The sequence below is a fragment of the Hemibagrus wyckioides genome, linkage group LG08 (assembly GCF_019097595.1).
Source record: "Hemibagrus wyckioides isolate EC202008001 linkage group LG08, SWU_Hwy_1.0, whole genome shotgun sequence".
NCBI classification, from domain to species: domain Eukaryota; kingdom Metazoa; phylum Chordata; class Actinopteri; order Siluriformes; family Bagridae; genus Hemibagrus; species Hemibagrus wyckioides.
In genome coordinates this window covers 1,561,100-1,585,652 of record NC_080717.1, presented here as the reverse complement: position 1 = coordinate 1,585,652, position 24,553 = coordinate 1,561,100, and the positions used below count along the sequence as shown (strand labels likewise).

The 24,553-nt window shown below is 44.6% G+C and overlaps 1 protein-coding gene across 2 annotated transcripts in view; it reads left to right on the top strand.

Annotated features, from left to right (window-relative positions):
• Positions 1 to 23,075, top strand: part of egf (epidermal growth factor) — a 39,662-nt gene extending 16,587 nt beyond the window's left edge. Inside the window, exons 12-24 of one of the 2 annotated variants that reach the window (XM_058396387.1) lie at positions 7,410 to 7,514; positions 7,638 to 7,861; positions 8,266 to 8,433; positions 8,530 to 8,694; positions 8,795 to 8,908; positions 9,527 to 9,643; positions 9,977 to 10,102; positions 10,221 to 10,343; positions 17,425 to 17,590; positions 17,870 to 18,043; positions 20,508 to 20,601; positions 21,523 to 21,625; positions 21,721 to 23,075. In XM_058396387.1, the coding sequence (XP_058252370.1) occupies positions 7,410 to 7,514; positions 7,638 to 7,861; positions 8,266 to 8,433; positions 8,530 to 8,694; positions 8,795 to 8,908; positions 9,527 to 9,643; positions 9,977 to 10,102; positions 10,221 to 10,343; positions 17,425 to 17,590; positions 17,870 to 18,043; positions 20,508 to 20,601; positions 21,523 to 21,625; positions 21,721 to 21,779 (1,738 nt within the window). In that variant the 3' untranslated portion in view covers positions 21,780 to 23,075. Of the gene's footprint in view, positions 1 to 7,409; positions 7,515 to 7,637; positions 7,862 to 8,265; positions 8,434 to 8,529; positions 8,695 to 8,794; positions 8,909 to 9,526; positions 9,644 to 9,976; positions 10,103 to 10,220; positions 10,344 to 17,424; positions 17,591 to 17,869; positions 18,044 to 20,501; positions 20,602 to 21,522; positions 21,626 to 21,720 lie in introns of both variants that reach the window. The other variant, XM_058396386.1, reaches the window with a different exon arrangement.
• Positions 23,076 to 24,553: the final 1,478 nt, after the last annotated feature.

The following is a 24,553-nucleotide window of genomic DNA, read 5'->3' as shown; positions in this document are numbered from 1 at the left end:
CCTCACACACCTCAAGCATCTCACACACACCACACGCACCTCACACACCTCACACACCTGACGCACCTCACACATCTCACACCCACCTCACACACACCTCACACACCTCACACATCTCACACACACCTCACACACACCTCACACGCCTCACACATCTCACACATCTCACACACACCTCACACACCTCACACATCTCACACACACCTCACGCACCTCACACATCTCACACACACCTCACACGCTTCACGCACCTCACACATCTCACACACACCTCACACACCTCACACACCTCACACATCTCGCACACACCTCACACACCTCACACACCTCACACATCTCGCACACACCTCACACACCTCACACACCTCATGCACCTCATACAACTCATACAACTCAAACACACCTCACACACCTCAAACATCTCACACACACCTCACGCACCTCACACATCTCACACACACCTCACACGCCTCACACATCTCACACATCTCACACACACCTCACACACCTCACACATCTCACACACACCTCACACGCCTCACGCACCTCACACATCTCACACACACCTCACACGCCTCACGCACCTCACACATCTCACACACACCTCACACACCTCACACATCTCACACACACCTCACACACCTCACACATCTCAAACACACCTCACGCACCTCACACATCTCACACACACCTCACACGCCTCACGCACCTCACACATCTCACACACACCTCACACACCTCACACACCTCACACATCTCACACACACCTCACACACCTCACGCACCTCACACACCTCATGCACCTCATACAACTCATACAACTCACACACACCTCAAGCACCTCACGCACCTCACACACCTCAAACATCTCACACACACCGCACACACCTCAAGCACCTCACGCACCTCACACACCTCAAACATCTCACACACACCGCACACATCTCACACACACCTCACGCACCACATGCACCTCACACACCTCACACACCTCACACACCTCACGCATCTCACACATCTCACACCCACCTCACACACACCTCACACACCTCACACATCTCACACACACCTCACGCACCTTACACATCTCACACACACCTCACACACCTCACGCACCTTAAACATTTCACGCACCTTACACATCTCACACACCTCACACACCTCATTCACCTTACACATCTCACACACACCTCACACACCTCACACACCTCACGCACCTTACACATCTCACACACACCTCACACACCTCACGCACCTCACACACCTCATGCACCTTACACATCTCACACACCTCATTCACCTCACGCATCTCACACATCTCACACCCACCTCACACACACCTCACACACCTCACGCACCTCACACACCTCATGCACCTTACACATCTCACACACCTCATTCACCTTACACATCTCACACACACCTCACGCACCACATGCACCTCACACACCTCACACACCTCACGCATCTCACACATCTCACACCCACCTCACACACACCTCACACACCTCACACATCTCACACACACCTCACGCACCTCACGCACCTTACACATCTCACACACACCTCACACACCTCACGCACCTTAAACATTTCACGCACCTTACACATCTCACACACCTCACACACCTCATTCACCTTACACATCTCACACACACCTCACACACCTCACACACCTCATGCACCTTACACATCTCACACACACCTCACACACCTCACGCACCTTACACACCTCAAACACCTCACGCACCTCACACACCTCATGCACCTTACACATCTCTCACACACCTCACACACCTCACGCACCTCACACACCTCCTGCACCTTACACATCTCACACACACCTCACGCACCTCACACACCTCACGCACCTTACACACCTCACACACACCTCACACACCTCACACAAACCTCACACACACCTCACACTCCTCACACACCTCACGCACCTCAAACACCTCACACACACCTCACACTCCTCACGCACCTTACACACCTCACACACACCTCACACTCCTCACGCACCTTACACACCTCACACACCTCACGCACCTTACACACCTCACGCACCTCACACACCTCACACACCTCCTGCACCTTACACATCTCACACACACCTCACACACCTCACACACCTCCTGCACCTTACACATCTCACACACACCTTACGCACCTCACACACCTTACAGACCTCACACACACCTCACACATCTCACACACACACCTCACACATCTCACACACACCTCACACACCTCACACACACCTTACACACCTTACACCTTACACATCTCACACACACCTCACACACCTTCCACCTTACACACCTTACACTTCACACACACCTCACACACCTCACACACACCTTACACCTTACACATCTCACACACACCTCTCACATCTCACACACCTCACACACCTCACGCACCTTACACCTTACACACACCTCACACACACCTCACACACCTCACACACCTTACACACCTTACACATCTCACACACACCTCACACACCTTCCACCTCACACACACCTCACGCACCTTACACATCTCACACACACCTCACACACCTTCCACCTTACACACCTTACACTTCACACACACCTCACACACACCTTACACACCTTACACTTCACACACACCTCACACACCTCACACACACCTTACACACCTTACACCTTACACATCTCACACACCTCACACACACCTCACACACCTTCCACCTTCCACCTCACACACACCTCACGCACCTCACACACCTCACGCACCTTACACCTTACACACATCTCACACACACCTCATGCACCTCACACACCTCACGCACCTCACACACCTTATGCACCTCACACACCTTACACATCTCACACACACCTCACACACCTTCCACCTTCCACCTCACACACACCTCACGCACCTCACACACCTCACGCACCTCACACACCTCACGCACCTTACACCTTACACACATCTCACACACACCTCATGCACCTCACACACCTCACGCACCTCACACACCTTATGCACCTCACACAGCTTACACATCTCACACACACCTCACACACCTTACACATCTCACACACACCTCACACACCTCATGCGCCTTACACATCTCACACACACCTCACATACCTCACGCACCTCTAACACCTCACGCACCTCACACACCTCACGCACCTCACACACCTCACACACCTCACACATCTCACACACACCTCACACACCTCATGCACCTTACACATCTCACACACACCTCACGCACCTCACACACCTCATGCACCTTACACATCTCACACACACCTCACACACCTCATGCACCTTACACATCTCACACACACCTCACACACCTCATGCACCTTACACATCTCACACACACCTCACACACCTCATGCACCTTACACATCTCACACACACCTCACACACCTCATGCACCTTACACATCTCACACACACCTCACGCACCTCACACACCTCACACACCTCACGCACCTTACACCTTACACACACCTCACACACACCTCACACACCTCACACACCTTACACACCTTACACATCTCACACACACCTCACACACCTCATGCACCTTACACATCTCACACACACCTCACATACCTCACGCACCTCACACACCTCACGCACCTCACACACCTCACACACCTCATGCACCTTACACATCTCACACACACCTCTCACATCTCACACACCTCACACACCTCACGCACCTTACACCTTACACACACCTCACACACACCTCACACACCTCACACACCTTACACACCTTACACATCTCACACACACCTCACACACCTTCCACCTTACACACCTTACACTTCACACACACCTCACATACCTCACACACACCTTACACACCTTACACTTCACACACACCTCACACACCTCACACACACCTTACACCTTACACATCTCACACACACCTTCCACCTTCCACCTCACACACACCTCACGCACCTCACACACCTCATGCACCTTACACATCTCACACACACCTCACACACCTCATGCACCTTACACATCTCACACACACCTCACACACCTCATGCACCTTACACATCTCACGCACCTCACACACCTCACGCACCTCACACACCTCACACACCTCATGCACCTTACACATCTCACACACACCTCACACACCTCATGCACCTTACACATCTCACACACACCTCACACACCTCATGCACCTTACACATCTCACACACACCGCACGCACCTCACACACCTCATGCACCTTACACATCTCACACACACCTCACATACCTCACGCACCTCACACACCTCACGCACCTCACACACCTCACACACCTCACACACCTGACACACCTCATGCACCTTACACATCTCACACACCTCACACACCTCACACATCTCACACACACCTCACACACCTCATGCACCTTACACATCTCACACACACCTCACGCACCTCACATACCTCACGCACCTCTCACACCTCACGCACCTCACACACCTCACACACCTCACGCACCTCACACACCTCATGCACCTTACACATCTCACACACCTCACACACCTCATGCACCTTACACATCTCACACACACCTCACACACCTCACACATCTCACACACACCTCACGCACCTCACACACCTCATGCACCTCACACATCTCACACACACCTCATGCACCTTACACATCTCACACACACCTCACACACCTCATGCACCTCACACATCTCACACACACCTCACACACCTCATGCACCTTACACATCTCACACACACCTCACACACCTCATGCACCTTACACATCTCACACACACCTCACACACCTCATGCACCTTACACATCTCACACACACCTCACGCACCTCACACACCTCACGCACCTCACACACCTCACACCTCACGCACCTCACACACCTCACACCTCACGCACCTCACACACCTCACGCACCTCACACACCTCACGCACCTTACACATCTCACAAACACCTCACGCACCTCACACACCTCACGCACCTCAGACACCTCATGCACCTTACACATCTCACACACACCTCACACACCTCATGCACCTTTCACATCTCACACATACCTCACACACCTCACACACCTCACGCACCTCACACACCTCACGCACCTCACACATCTCACACACCTCACACTCCTCACGCACCTCACACTCCTCACGCACCTCACACACCTCACACACCTCACGCACCTCACACACCTCACACACCTCACGCACCTCACACACCTCACACACCTCACACACCTCACGCACCTCACACACCTCACACACCTCACACACCTCACACATCTCACACACCTCACACACCTCACACACCTCACACACCTTACACATCTCACACATACCTCACACATCTCACACACCTCACACACCTCACACACCTCACACACCTCATGCACCTTACACATCTCACACACCTTACACATCTCACACATACCTCACACACCTCACGCACCTCACACACCTTACACACCTCACACACCTCACACACCTCACGCACCTCACACATCTCACACACCTCACACACCTCACGCACCTCACACACCTCACACACCTCATGCACCTCACACACCTCACACTCCTCACGCACCTCACACACCTCACACACCTCACGCACCTCACACATCTCACACACCTCACACACCTCACGCACCTCACACACCTCACACACCTCACGCACCTCACACATCTCACACACCTCACACACCTCACGCACCTCACACACCTCACACACCTCACGCACCTCACACATCTCACACACCTCACACACCTCACGCACCTCACACACCTCACACACCTCACGCACCTCACACACCTTACACACCTCACACACCTCACACACCTCACGCACCTCACACATCTCACACACCTCACACACCTCACGCACCTCACACATCTCACACACCTCACACACCTCACGCACCTCACGCACCTCACACATCTCACACACCTCACACACCTCACGCACCTCACACACCTCACACACCTCACGCACCTCACACACCTTACACACCTCACACACCTCACACACCTCACGCACCTCACACATCTCACACACCTCACACACCTCACGCACCTCACACACCTCACACACCTCATGCACCTCACACACCTCACACTCCTCACGCACCTCACACACCTCACACTCCTCACGCACCTTACACACCTCACGCACCTCACACACCTCACACACCTCACGCACCTCACACATCTCACACACCTCACACACCTCACGCACCTCACACATCTCACACACCTCACACACCTCACACACCTCACACACCTCACACATCTCACACATACCTCACACATCTCACACACCTCACACACCTCACGCACCTCACACACCTCACGCACCTCATGCACCTCACACTCCTCACGCACCTCACACACCTCACACTCCTCACGCACCTTACACACCTCACGCACCTCACACATCTCACACACCTCACACACCTCACACACCTCACACACCTTACACATCTCACACATACCTCACACACCTCACGCACCTCACACACCTTACACACCTCACACACCTCACACACCTTACACATCTCACACACACCTCACACATCTCACACACCTCACACACCTTACACACCTCACACACCTCACACACCTTATGCACCTCACACACCTCACACTCCTCACACACCTTACACATCTCACACACACCTCACGCACCTCACACACCTTACACACCTTACGCACCTCACACACCTCACACACCTTACACATCTCACACACACCTCACACACCTCACGCACCTCACACATCTCACACACCTTACACACCTCACACACCTCACACACCTTACACATCTCACACACACCTCACACACCTCACACACCTTACGCACCTCACACACCTTACACATCTCACACACACCTCACACACCTTACGCACCTCACACACCTTACACATCTCACACACACCTCACACACCTTACACACCTTACACATCTCACACACACCTTACACACCTTACGCACCTCACACACCTTACACATCTCACACACACCTCACACACCTTACACATCTCACACACACCTTACACATCTCACACACACCTCACACACCTTACACATCTCACGCACCTTACACACCTCACACACCTCACACACCTTACACATCTCACACACACCTCACACACCTCATGCACCTCCCTCACCTAACACACCTCACGCACCTCACACACCTTATGCACCTCACACACCTTACACATCTCACACACACCTCACACACCTCACACACCTTACACACACCTCACACACCTCACACACCTCATGCACCTTACACCTTACACACATCTCACACACACCTCACGCACCTTACAAACCTTACACCTTACACACATTTCACACACCTTACACACCTGTGGTCATTTCCTGCTCCGTGTTTCAGGATGTTCTCGGTATCTCGTAGCCGACTAAGTGGTCAGGAGAGTACAGTGCTGATTCAGGACAAACGTCTGCAGCCGAGAGACATAGCAGTTCATCCTCAAGCTCAGTGAGATATTCACACACACACACACACACGCACACACACACACACATGCACACACACACACCTACATCAGTTTCATAACTCCAGTACAAATGATTTTGGTCTGGACTGTGTGTGTGCGTGTAGGACGATATTCTGGACGGATGTGGGTGTCCCTGTGGCAGTGTGGAGGGCGGGGCTGGATGGAGAGGATCGGATGGTGCTGATTGGTTCAGGACTCGTGTCTCCCTGCGGCATCACCGTGGATCACAACACACATACACTGTACTGGAGCGACATCGGAGCTGGACGCATCGAGTCAGCGGGACTGGACGGCTCACACCGACACACACTCACACACAAGCAAGTAGGTGAGGCTTCTCTAACACACACACAAATGCACACACACACACACACAAGCAAGTAGATGAGGCTTCTCTAACATACACACAAACACACGCACACACACACACACACACAAGCAAGTAGGTAAGGCTTCTCTAACACACACACACACACAAGCAAGTAAGTGAAGTTTCTCTAACACACACACACACACACACACACGAGTAAGTAGGTTAAGTTTGTCTAACACACGCACACACACACACACATAATAAATACATATATAGATAATTTACAGACTATATTCACAAACATGTTTTTGAGAAATTGAAGCATAATAACTAAAAGAATAAGATCTCCTTATGCAGCAGTTAATGTCCTAATTGTGGTGTGTGTGTGTGTGTGTGTGTGTGTGTGTGTGTGTGTGTAGGTCGCCCGTTTGACGTGGTGGTGTTTGAAGACACCCTGTGGTTCAGTAACTGGGAAGATAATCACATTTATCATCTGGATAAAAGAACAGGAAGTGATGTGGAGCGGCTCAGTGTGGATTCTGTCCAACCAGCTTCACTCGTTATCGTGCATCCTCTCATTAAACCAGGTATACACACACACACACACACACCTAGAGAGAGAGAGAGAGAGAGAGAGAGAGCTAGAGATTCATTGGTATGCCATATTTTGTTTTTTTCTCCAGGGGCGGACCTTTGTCTCCATGGAAACGGAGGGTGTTCCCAGCTGTGTGAAAGCAGACTCGGATTGGCTCATTGCTCCTGTCACTCACAGCACATCCTATCAGTTGATGGCAAAACCTGTTTTCCCACAGATACCTCTTCCTCGTTTTCATCTTCATCATCTGCAGGTCGCTATAGTGATGGCTGTGTCTCAAATCACACACTGCACTTTAGACTAGAACTGTGTAATGCATGTGTGTGTGTGTGTGTGTGTGTGTGCTATCACAGGATCAGGTAATGGAGAATGGAGTGACCAAGTGAAGAATAAATCCCTAAATGATGAGAGTTCTCCTCTGTCTCAGTCTTCTGAACGAGAACCCTTCACTGAAAAGATGGTGTCAGGTTCGAAGCTTAACACACACTACACACGCTATATAGAAAAGTTTGTGCACCCCTGACCATCACACCCACATGTGTGTGTTGGTCATCTCATTCCAGATTTATTCCTCTCTCTCTCTCTGTACTGTTATAATAAACTCCACTTTTCTCTGAAGGCTTTCCACTAGATAGATCTGTGGAGGTTTATTCAGCTACAAGATCATTAGTGAGATCAGACTCTGATGTTGGGATGATGAGGAGAGTCCAGTTCCAGTTCATCTCAGAGGTGGTCAGTGGGGATGGGTCAGAGGCAGGGCTCTGTGCAGGACACTCGAGGTCTTTACTCCAACCTTCACCTCCACACCAGGTCTTCATGGAGCTGCTTTGTGCTCTGGGACATGGTCATGATGGAGGAAGGTTTGGAGTTTGGAGAGATGTTCTGGAAAACTGTGTGCTTTAAACTGAACATAAGATTTTGGAGAAGAATCACATGACCATAATGGTCAGGAGGCACATACTATTAGTCATATACCAATAACACAACTACCTATAGTGAAAAAACAGCTTACATCCATTTTACCATGCTTTAATCTTTGTGTGTGTGTGTGTGTGTGTGTGTGTGTGTTCGTGTTCACGGTATAGATCAGGATGAATGTTTCTCTCTGAGATGTGATGTGAACGCGCAGTGTGTGCTGGAGGGCGGAGTTTCGGTGTGTCGCTGTCTGAGAGGCTTCACTGGAGACGGACAACTCTGTATGGGTGAGTGTGTGTGTGTGTGTGTGTGTGTGAGAGAGAGAGAGAGAGAGAGAGAGAGAGTTAGTCATCTGTTATTCTGTTTATCAGTGTGTGTGTGTACATAATATATAAATAATCAGCATATCAGTGTGTGTTGTGTGACTGACATGAAGTGTATCACATCACACTTAATTCATTATTCATGATTTATTCATAATTATTCCTTACTGAATAATTGATTTGTCTATATATAGAGAGCTTGGTGAGAATGGTTCATTGTGTATTTATTATTGATTGTTTTCTGTATTACTGATGGTGTGTGTGTGTGTGTGTGTGTGTGTGTGTGTGTGTGTGTAGATATTGATGAGTGTGTGACAGGTTTGGTGGCGTGTACCAGTCCTCAATCGGAGTGTGTAAATACACCAGGTGGATATTTCTGTCAGTGTGGAGTAGGGTTTAACAGAGATGGACACCACTGCATCGGTGAGAGAGATTACACACACACACACACACACACTGGAGATTGGTAGTCCTGCTATTGAACTATGTTGTTTTTCTCTGACATGTATTCTTGTGTGTGTGTGTGTGTGTGTGTGTACAGATGTGGATGAGTGCCGTTTGGAGCTGCACAGCTGTGATGAGAAGGCTGTGTGTGTGAACTCTCTGGGTGGATATGAGTGCAGGTGTAGAGTTGGATACACAGGAACAGGATTCAGCTGCAGCGGTAAACTCTACTTAACACTGTGCAGATACACCACTCGCACATACACCACTCGCACATACACCACTCGCACATACACCACTCGCACATACAACACTTGCACATACAACACTCGCACATACAACACACGCACAAACAACACTCGCACATAAAACACTCGCACATACACCACTCGCACATACACCACTCATACATACAACACTCATACATACAACACTCGCACATACACCACTCGCACATACACCACTCGCACATACAACACTCATACATACAACACTCACATACAACACTCATACATACAACACTCACACATACAACACTCACACATACAACACTCATACATACAACACTCATACATACAACACTCATACATACAACACTCATACATACAACACTCATACATACAACATTCGCACATACAACACTCATACATACAACACTCATACATACAACACTCATACATACAACACTCACACATACAACACTCATACATACAACACTCATACATACAACACTCATACATACAACACTCATACATACAACACTCATACATACAACACTCACACATACAACACTCATACATACAACACTCACGCATACAACACTCACACATACAACACTCATACATACAACACTCATACATACAACACTCATACATACAACACTCATACATACAACACTCATACATACAACATTCGCACATACAACACTCATACATACAACACTCATACATACAACACTCACACATACAATGCTCATACATACAACACTCGCACATACAACACTCATACATACAACACTCATACATACAACACTCACACATACAACACTCATACATACAACACTCACACATACAACACTCATACATACAACACTCATACATACAACACTCATACATACAACACTCACACATACAACACTCATACATACAACACTCACACATACAACACTCATACATACAACACTCATACATACAACACTCATACATACAACACTCATGCATACAACACTCATACATACAACATTCGCACATACAACACTCATACATACAACACTCATACATACAACACTCATACATACAACACTCATACATACAACACTCATACATACAACACTCACACATACAACACTCATACATACAACACTCACACATACAACACTCATACATACAACACTCACACATACAACGCTCATACATACAACACTCATACATACAACACTCACACATACAACACTCATACATACAACACTCATGCATACAACACTCATACATACAACATTCGCACATACCACCCTCGCACATACAACACTCATACATACAACACTCATACATACAACACTCACACATACAACACTCGCACATACAACACTCATACATACAACACTCATACATACAACACTCACACATACAACACTCGCACATACAACACTCATACATACAACACTCATGCATACAACACTCATACATACAACATTCGCACATACCACCCTCGCACATACAACACTCATACATACAACACTCATACATACAACACTCGCACATACAATGCTCATACATACAACACTCGCACATACACCACTCGCACATACACCACTCGCACATACAACACTCATACATACAACACTCACATACAACACTCATACATACAACACTCATACATACAACACTCATACATACAACACTCACACATACAACACTCACACATACAACACTCACACATACAACACTCACACATACAACACTCATACATACAACACTCATACATACAACACTCATACATACAACACTCATACATACAACACTCACACATACAACACTCACACATACAACACTCACACATACAACACTCATACATACAACACTCATACATACAACACTCATACATACAACACTCACACATACAACACTCACACATACAACATTCACACATACAACACTCGCACATACAACACTCATACATACAACACTCATACATACAACACTCGCACATACAATGCTCATACATACAACACTCGCACATACAAGACTTACACATACAACACTCACACATACAACACTCACACATACATTGCTCATACATACAACACTCACACATACAATGCTCATACATACAACACTCGCACATACAACACTCACACATACAACACTCATACATACAACACTCACACATACAACACTCACACATACAACACTCATACATACAACACTCATACATACAACACTCACACATACAACACTCATACATACAACACTCGCACATACAACACTCACACATACAACACTCATACATACAACACTCACACATACATTGCTCATACATACAACACTCACACATACATTGCTCATACATACAACACTCATACATACTACACTCATACATACAACACTCACACATACAACACTCATACATACAACACTCACATACAACACTCATACATACAACACTCATACATACAACACTCATACATACAACACTCACACATACAACACTCATACATACAACACTCACACATACAACACTCATACATACAACACTCACACATACAACACTCATACATACAACACTCATACATACAACACTCATACATACAACACTCGCACATACACCACTCGCACATACACCACTCGCACATACAACACTCATACATACAACACTCACATACAACACTCATACATACAACACTCATGCATACAACACTCATACATACAACACTCACACATACAACACTCATACATACAACACTCATACATACAACACTCACACATACAACACTCGCACATACAACACTCATACATACAACACTCATACATACAACACTCATGCATACAACACTCATACATACAACATTCGCACATACAACACTCGCACATACAACACTCATACATACAACACTCGCACATACAATGCTCATACATACAACACTCGCACCTACAAGACTTACACATACAACACTCATACATACAACACTCACACATACATTGCTCATACATACAACACTCACACATACAATGCTCATACATACAACACTCGCACATACAACACTCACACATACAACACTCATACATACAACACTCACACATACATTGCTCATACATACAACACTCACACATACATTGCTCACACATACAACACTCATACATACAACACTTACACATACAACACTCATACATACAACACTCATACATACAACACTTACACATACAACACTCATACATACAACACTCACACATACAACACTCACACATACAACACTCATACATACTACACTCATACATACAACACTCACACATACAACACTCATACATACAACACTCACACATACAACACTCACACATACAACACTCATACATACAACACTCACACATACATTGCTCATACATACAACACTCACACATACATTGCTCATACATACAACACTCATACATACTACACTCATACATACAACACTCACACATACAACACTCATACATACAACACTCACACATACAACACTCACACATACAACACTCATACATACTACACTCATACATACAACACTCACACATACAACACTCATACATACAACACTCACACATACAACACTCATACATACAACACTCATACATACAACACTCACACATACAATGCTCATACATACAACACTCGCACATACAACACTCACACATACAACACTCATACATACAACACTCACACATACATTGCTCATACATACAACACTCACACATACATTGCTCATACATACAACACTCATACATACTACACTCATACATACAACACTCACACATACAACACTCATACATACAACACTCACACATACAACACTCACACATACAACACTCATACATACTACACTCATACATACAACACTCACACATACAACACTCATACATACAACACTCACACATACAACACTCACACATACAACACTCATACATACAACACTCATACATACAACACTCACACATACAATGCTCATACATACAACACTCACACATACATTGCTCATACATACAACACTCACACATACATTGCTCATACATACAACACTCATACATACTACACTCATACATACAACACTCACACATACAACACTCATACATACAACACTCACACATACAACACTCACACATACAACACTCATACATACAACACTCATACATACAACACTCACACATACAACACTCACACATACAACACTCACACATACAACACTCATACATACAACACTCATACATACAACACTCGCACATACAAGACTCATACATACAACACTCGCACATACAACACTCATACATACAACACTCATACATACAACACTTACACATACAACACCCGCACATACAACACTCATACATACAACACTCATACATACAACACTCATACATACAACACTTACACATACAACACCCGCACATACAACACTCACACATACAATGCTCATACATACAACACTCACACATACAATGCTCATACATACAACACTCATACATACAACACTCATACATACAACACTCGCACATACAACACTCACACATACAACACTCATACATACAACACTCACCCATACAACACTCACACATACAACACTGACACATACAACACTCACACATACAACACTCATACATACAACACTCACACATACAACACTCATACATACAACACTTACACATACAACACTCATACATACAACACTCATACATACAACACTTACACATACAACACTCATACATACAACACCCGCACAAACAACACTTACACATACAACACTCATGCATACAACACTCATACATACAACATTCGCACATACAACACTCGCACATACAACACTTACACATACAACACTCATACATACAACACTTACACATACAACACTTACACATACAACACTCGCACATACAACACTCATACATACAACACTCGCACAACACTCATACATACAACATTCGCACAACACTCATACATACAACACTCGCACATACAACACTCATACATACAACACTCGCTCATACAACACTCAGATATCAACACTCAGATATCAACACTCAGACATACAACACTCATACATACAACACTCGCACAACACTCATACATACAACACTCGCACATACAACGCTCATACATACAACACTCGCACATACAACACTCGCACATACAACACTCGCACATACAACGCTCATACATACAACACTCGCACATACAAGACTTACACATACAACACTCATACCTACAACACTCATACATACAACACTCACACATACAATGCTCATACATACAACACTCATACATACAACACTCATACATACAACACTCACACATACAATGCTCATACATACAACACATACATACAACACTCACACATACAACACTTACACATACAACACTCATACATACAACACTCGCACATACAACACTCACACATACAACACTCATACATACAACACTCATACATACAACACTCGCACATACAACACTCACACATACAACACTCATACATACAACACTCACCCATACAACACTCACACATACAACACTGACACATACAACACTCACACATACAACACTCATACATACAACACTCACACATACAACACTCATACATACAACACTTACACATACAACACTCATACATACAACACTCATACATACAACACTTACACATACAACACTCATACATACAACACCCGCACAAACAACACTTACACATACAACACTCATGCATACAACACTCATACATACAACATTCGCACATACAACACTCGCACATACAACACTTACACATACAACACTCATACATACAACACTTACACATACAACACTTACACATACAACACTCGCACATACAACACTCATACATACAACACTCGCACAACACTCATACATACAACATTCGCACAACACTCATACATACAACACTCGCACATACAACACTCATACATACAACACTCGCTCATACAACACTCAGATATCAACACTCAGATATCAACACTCAGACATACAACACTCATACATACAACACTCGCACAACACTCATACATACAACACTCGCACATACAACGCTCATACATACAACACTCGCACATACAACACTCGCACATACAACACTCGCACATACAACGCTCATACATACAACACTCGCACATACAAGACTTACACATACAACACTCATACCTACAACACTCATACATACAACACTCACACATACAATGCTCATACATACAACACTCATACATACAACACTCATACATACAACACTCACACATACAATGCTCATACATACAACACATACATACAACACTCACACATACAACACTTACACATACAACACTCATACATACAACACTCGCACATACAACACTCACACATACAACACTCATACATACAACACTCACACATACAACACTCACCCATACAACACTCACCCATACAACACTCACCCATACAACACTCATACATACAACACTCACACATACAACACTCATACATACAACACTCGCACATACAACACTCGCACATACAACACTCATACATACAACACTCGCACATACAACACTCGCACATACAACACTCACACATACAACACTCATACATACAACACTCGCACATACAACACTCATACATACAACACTCATACATACAACACTCGCACATACAACACTCGCACATACAACACTCACACATACAACACTCATACATACAACACTCGCACATACAACACTCATACATACAACACTCATACATACAACACTCGCACATACAACACTCACACATACAACACTTGTCTCTTATGTCAAATGAACGGCTCAGCAAAATAACACAATTCCATATTTTTTGTCTCTGTTGCTAAGTGATGTGAACATACACTCCTGACTGAATTTACACTTTCTATACAGATACAATCAGGGCATGTGGGCGGGGCTAGAAATAGTTCTGATCACTTATTGGCTGATTGCTATCTTCATCTAACGCAGGCCACGTTTTTGCATTCACATTTTATTCTTCTTTGCATTTCATTTGATAAAACCGATCTAAATAATGACCTCACACAGGGTGGAGATTCAAATCAGATTTGTTTTACCTCACAGTGGAGCATAGCTCCACCTCCAGGCCGAGCTCAGAGACTCCGCCCCAAGTGACCACGCCGTGGCAGCGTGGGGACATGGTGGACATCTGTCCATCCACACACGACTCCTACTGTCTCAACAACGCTGTGTGTTTCTACTTTCCTGAGATGGAGACATTTGCCTGCAAGTACGTGGGACACACACACACACACATATATTCCAGTTACAGACTTACCAACAGTACAGAGCAGTGTGTGTGTACCCTCGGTCAGTCTGGTAGAGTCTGCAGTTGTGTGTGTGTGTGTGTGTGTGTGTACCCTCGGTCAGTCCTGTAGAGTCTGTGGTTGGGTGTGTGTGTGTTGGATGATACTAGTAATGAGCAGCAGAGGGCAGTGTTGTTTAACAAAAAATATTGCTAGTGTTGTGACAATGGATTGTGTGTGTTTGTGTGTGTGTTTGTGTGTAGCTGTGTTCCAGGTTATATGGGAGAGCGTTGTCAGTACAGTGATTTGGAGTGGTGGGATCTGCAGCAAGTGGAAGAGGAGAAGAGGAGAAACACCACCATCGCTGTGTGCATCACTGTAGTGCTTCTGCTGCTGTTCATCACAGCCACCATCACCTACTGCTACAGATACCACAGGTACTGCTACAGATAACTAAGGCACTGCTACAGGTACCACAGGTACTGCTAAAGATACCGCAGGTACTGCTACAGATACCACAGGTACTGCTACAGGTACCTCAGGTACTGCTACAGATAACTAAGGCACTGCTACAGGTACCACAGGTACTGCTAAAGATACCGCAGGTACTGCTACAGATACCACAGGTACTGCTACAGGTACCTCAGGTACTGCTACAGATAACTAAGGCACTGCTACAGGTACCACAGGTACTGCTAAAGATACCGCAGGTACTGCTACAGATACCACAGGTACTGCTACAGGTACCTCAGGTACTGCTACAGATACCGCAGGTACTGCTACAGGTACCTCAGGTACTGCTACAGATAACTAAGGCACTGCTACAGGTACCACAGGTACTGCTAAAGATACTGCAGGTACTGCTACAGATACCACAGGTACTGCTACAGGTACCTCAGGTACTGCTACAGATAACTAAGGCACTGCTACAGGTACCACAGGTACTGCTAAAGATACCGCAGGTACTGCTACAGATACCGCAGGTACTGCTACAGGTACCTCAGGTACTGCTACAGATACCGCAGGTACTGCTACAGATACCGCAGGTACTGCTACAGATACCACAGGTACTGCTACAGGTACCTCAGGTACTGCTACAGATACCGCAGGTACTGCTACAGATACCGCAGGTACTGCTACAGATACCACAGGTACTGCTACAGGTACCACAGGTACTGCTACAGATACCGCAGGTACTGCTACAGGTACCACAGGTACTGCTACAGGTACCTCAGGTACTGCTACAGATACCGCAGGTACTGCTACAGGTACCTCAGGTACTGCTACAGATACCGCAGGTACTGCTACAGGTACCTCAGGTACTGCTACAGATACCGCAGGTACTGCTACAGATACCGCAGGTACTGCTACAGATACCACAGGTACTGCTACAGGTACCGCAGGTACTGCTACAGATACCGCAGGTACTGCTACAGGTACCACAGGTACTGCTACAGGTACCTCAGGTACTGCTACAGATACCGCAGGTACTGCTACAGGTACCTCAGGTACTGCTACAGATACCGCAGGTACTGCTACAGATACCACAGGTACTGCTACAGGTACCACAGGTACTGCTACAGATACCGCAGGTACTGCTACAGATACCGCAGGTACTGCTACAGGTACCTCAGGTACTGCTACAGATACCGCAGGTACTGCTACAGGTACCTCAGGTACTGCTACAGATACCGCAGGTACTGCTACAGATACCGCAGGTACTGCTACAGGTACCTCAGGTACTGCTACAGATACCTAAGGCACTGCTACAGGTACCACAGGCACTGCTACAGGTACCGCAGGTACTGCTACAGATACCGCAGGTACTGCTACAGGTACCGCAGGTACTGCTACAGGTACCACAGGTACTGCTACAGATACCGCAGGTACTGCTACAGGTACCTAAGGCACTGCTACAGGTACCACAGGCACTGCTACAGGTACCAAAGGCACTGCTACAGGTACTGCAGGTACTGCTACAGGTACTGCTACAGATACCACAGGTAGTGCTACAGGTACCACCGGTTAAAGTACAGGAAAAGTATTAGCTCTTGTTGTCATTTCGGTTATAGCAGGAATAAACGCTCCCTCAGCAGTGTGTGGAGTGTATGCTGACCACGTCCCTGTGAATGAGCTGTTGCTATAGAAACTATAAGGTATCAGAGCGAGCGCATTAATATAACCCTGTGTTAGATCTGCTGTTAGAGACAATTAATCAACACCTTCTGACCAATCAGAGTCCAGAACTCAGTTGTAAACATTTAGTGAAAAAGAGAATGAATAATTGTGTGAGTGTAGCTTGGTGTGTTGATGAGCCTGAGCTCTACACCAGGGTTGTGTGTGTGTGTGTGATTCTCTTGGTGTGTGATTATGCGTGTGTTTAGACTGAGCAGAACGACAGCACGCTTTCAATTACACGCTTGGTTTAGTGTGCACTACTGCAATTACGCATCAGGATGGAGCCAAAATGGAGGCCGTCTGCGTAAAGCTGCATTTAAACGCCACGCAGCTCGCCAGTCTTCTCTCTCAAATTGCTTTTTGCACTTGGCTGCTTGGAGCATTTTTGGATTTTTTTTATTTGTGTCCAACACACACACACACACATACACACACACATACACACACACATACACACACAAGCGGAGGTTACCTAATGCGTGACATGTTCTGCATGGAGCTCTGCTTTATTCTAAAGCCCATTTTCAGCCTCAGGTGAACAGACGAGTCACGCTTATCATAACTCTACACCAGAGTAATAAAGCCACTTACCAACCATGTGTGTGTGTGTGTGTGTGTGTGTGTGTGTGTGTGTCTAGCTGAGTGCTAGTGTGTCTAACAGCTTTTGTTGAATTTTAATGAAAATTCAGAACGTGTGTGTGTGTGTGTGTGTGTGAGGTGTAGGAGGTGTACAGGAAGGCGAGCTGCAGTGGACATGGTCAGTGAGACGAGTGTGTGTGAGGAGAGCGTCACAGAGTCGCCGTCCGTCAGTCCGCAGGTACGCTGGACAATCATGAGGGGAGTTTCTCAGCATGAAGATCTGGAGGTTAATGAGGTTTAATTCCCACAATGATCTCCTGATGCCCTCAGGAGCAGGAACTCTGGAGAGAAACTGCTCTACTGAGATAATGACCTCCAGTTCGTTCATTATTAAATAAATGACGAGTCCTGAGATGGGACATGAGTAACGTCACTGCTGTCAGGACGGAGAGATGAAGACGGCCACATTAACATCGAACCTTCACAAAGAACAGATCATAAAACATCTACCAGTGAAGTGATGAGACCAAATAAAACATTATATAATGAGTTAATAACCATTAAACAAAGCCATTTAACTCCAACAGGAGAGTGATGAAAGACAAGAAAACACAGGAAAAAATGAACATTAAAAAAAATTAAGATGAGAAAGAAAGAAAAAATACAACAAAAAAGAGAGAGAGAGAGAATAAAAAGAGAGAGAAAGAAAGAAAGAAAGACAGAAAGAAGCAGAATATTGAGCTGTTAAATGAAATGAAAATAATTTATTTTCTGGTTTGTATAGTTTACACTCACATTTTATTAAATAATAAACAATAACAGTTTAATAAATGATTACAGTAAAGTCCACACATTTAAATCATTCTAGTTTGTGTGTGTTTGTGTGTGTGCATGATTATTGGCACCCTTTAAAAAACTATAATATATATACATTTTAAGTAATATAACTTAAAATAATAATAATAATAATAATAATAATAATAATAACATTATCTTTCACAACAGATATGCATGTGTCACGGGGGGGGCACAGCTTACACTTTAACTAAACATCAGATTTTTAGGAGATTAAACTACAAACTAGGGTGCCAATATTTCTGGTCCTGATGATATATGTTGGAATATGTGTGTATGTGTTTGTGTGTGTTTGTGTGTGTAGGTCTATGTCTTGCTGGAGCACATGGTGTGTAACAATGAAAAGATGATCCCTATAGTTGGATCTCAGAGAAGAGGAGTGTGTCCATGCTGCTCCCCAGAAACAGGTAACACACACACATACACACACACACACAAAATCAATCAATAAAGCAAAAATAAATAAATAATGAACACAAATATGTGTGTGTGTGTGTGTTAGGTGAGAGTGTCATCTCTGAAGACACTGAGACTCAGAAAACACACTTGTGGATTTGGTAGACGGAGACACACCAGAGTCCTGCATGAAGCCCAGCATTGATCTGATCTCTCTGGACGACTCACACACACCATCACTGATCTGAACATCTGCTGTGTGTGTGTGTGTGTGTGTGTGTGTGTGTGTGTGTGTATTATTAGAGTTTGTGTTGTGATGGTGTATCAGTGTGAGGGAATAGAGCGATAATCAAATCTAAAATATCAATAATGACAAACACACAGTGTTCAGACTCTGAGTTACCTGAGAGTCACACACATGGGGGAGGAGTTTGTGTATAAGTGGGAGGGGTTTGTGTATAAGGGGGTGTGTCTCACTGTTTTGGCTGTAAATACACAAATGTGAGACTAAATGAAAGAAGTATTTTAATTCCAGAGAGTGAGTTATTAATGTCTGAAGTGAGAGGAGTGATGTTAAAGTGTAGCGGCTAAGAGTTTATCCTTCAGTTTATCCTTCACAGGGTGACACGTTTTCTCTACAGCACAGAGCACCTAATTAACATCAATTAACAATGTCATCAATTAACAACGTCATCAATTAACAATGTCATCAGTGATTTCTGTCAGATTTATTTCAGTACTCACCGTCGTCTTATTCTTACATCATCATCATGTGGAATGAAATGTGGGCGGAGTCGAATACGTACATAAAATACAAACAAAACAGCTTATGCAGCGCTAATGTTAACGTTAGAGTCTCAGGCTTTTGTAGTAATAAATAAATATAAAATCCAGTTGATAAAATAGCTCCGCCCACAATCACAACAGGTGAATAATCTCACTGCATGTTTATTTTTTATAAAGCCTTTTTATAAAGCTTTAAAAAAAAAAAATTCTTTATATTAAGGTGTGATTTTATTATTATGAGCAAATAAAAAATGTGGATAAGTTTCTTCTCTCTCTTCAGCAGAGTTTCCTTTTCACTAATACACTAATATTCCTGACTGACAATAATCTTTTATAGATATTTATTTATTTTTCTGCAGATATTAGTGTATGTAAAGTATGACGAGAGAGAGAGAGAGAGAGAGAGAGAGAATGAGAAAAAGAGAGAAACCTGTGAAAGAATAAAGCTTTGTAGCATAACATTAGAACATGATTAATTAATTGATGCAAATAATAATAATAATAATAATAATAATAATAATAGCTCTGTCAGGTCTGAGTTTCTCATCTATAACAAGCTCCTAGCTAATAAACTAGCATTCTACATGAGTGTAAAGCTAATAATGTGGAACATTTCTGATTTCTCTCTTCATTTTTGTTCATGATAAAAAAAAAAAACATGATGAAATAAACTTTTCCCCTGAATAAACTTCGTCATGAAACGAAATGTTCTTCTGCGTTTCTGAGATTTTAATGCTGCTGAGTTTCAGCTTTAACTTTTACAGCTTTGTGACAGGACACTTTAACAGACATCTATATTTAAAATCCAGATGAAGAAGATAAGAAGAACATTAGAAGAAAGAGGAACCCATGTCTTGTGCTGAAATTAGCTACGTCATATGTTTACAAAATGATACAGCTTTTATTCAGTTTAAAACTATTATTTTGAATGAAATTAATCTAAATTGTTCTTCTGTGCACTTCTGGGTTGTCCAAATGTTTAAATCCAAAACAAAATGATTAGAGTAAGATTTATTTTTACACAGGTAATCTAATTCTTTAGCCATGATCCGTTTCCCCCACGGAACCCAAATGAGTGGCGCATTTTTATTATTGATCCAGTTTCACATTATTCATAACCCAGTCAATAACTCCAATAAGGTCATAATAAACAGCTAGAACAGCTTTAATGGAGGCTGAATGTCATTGTGGACCCTCTGGTTGTGCTTCACAGAGCCCACTTTGAGAACCGGGGCTCTAGAGGCTTAATTTAAAACATAAATGTTGTTTTGGATTTCAGTATATTGGCTATGAGCCATAAGGGCTAGTGGATTAGAGCGTCTCATTTATTTATGCGCGAGTGTAGAGGGTGAGATGTGTTTCAGTCCCTCGGGGTGTGAGAGAGAAATACATCAGTGTTTTCATACACACACACACACACACACACACACAGGTACCATCACTGGCCCATATGTCTATTGATTTTGGGAGAAGCTCCACTTATCTCTATATTGGCCTCCATTACGGCTCGGGCGCGTGGGTTACACTGCTGATGATAAAGCTGAAATCGTGTCAATTCCTCTGATAAAAACTTCACTTTCAGGCCTAACGGAGTGAAGAGAGATTCTTTAACCCATAAAGCTTTTAGATTTCAACCCCCACAACCCATCAATTTATCTAAGGTCATAAGCAACAAACTGAAGCCAAAGGCCATGACTGTGTTTCCACCCAGGAAATAACACTCCTGCGCTCACTCTATTATCTACTGCAGATATCGTTTATAGTTTTAAAATAATCAAATTCAACTATTAAATCAAGAAGAGAGCAAATTTGCAATGTTTTTGCCTACTATACACACTCACACACACACACCCCACCCCACCCCCCACACACACACCCCACACACACCCCACACACACAAAGACAAAAGAAAAGAAACACAGATCTCTGTGAATTTTATAGCTGATAAACATTACATACACACACACACACAGTCTCTCTCTCTCTCTCTCTCTCTCTCTCTCTCGCATGTCTCTCTCCCCAGCTGTAGGGAATTAAAATCTGACAGTCAGAGGATGAGGGCTATAATCCACCTGAGACACAGACAGAGATATGGAGAGCGAGAGAGAGAGAGAGAGAGGGAGAAAGAGAGAGAGAGAGAGAGAGAGAGAGAG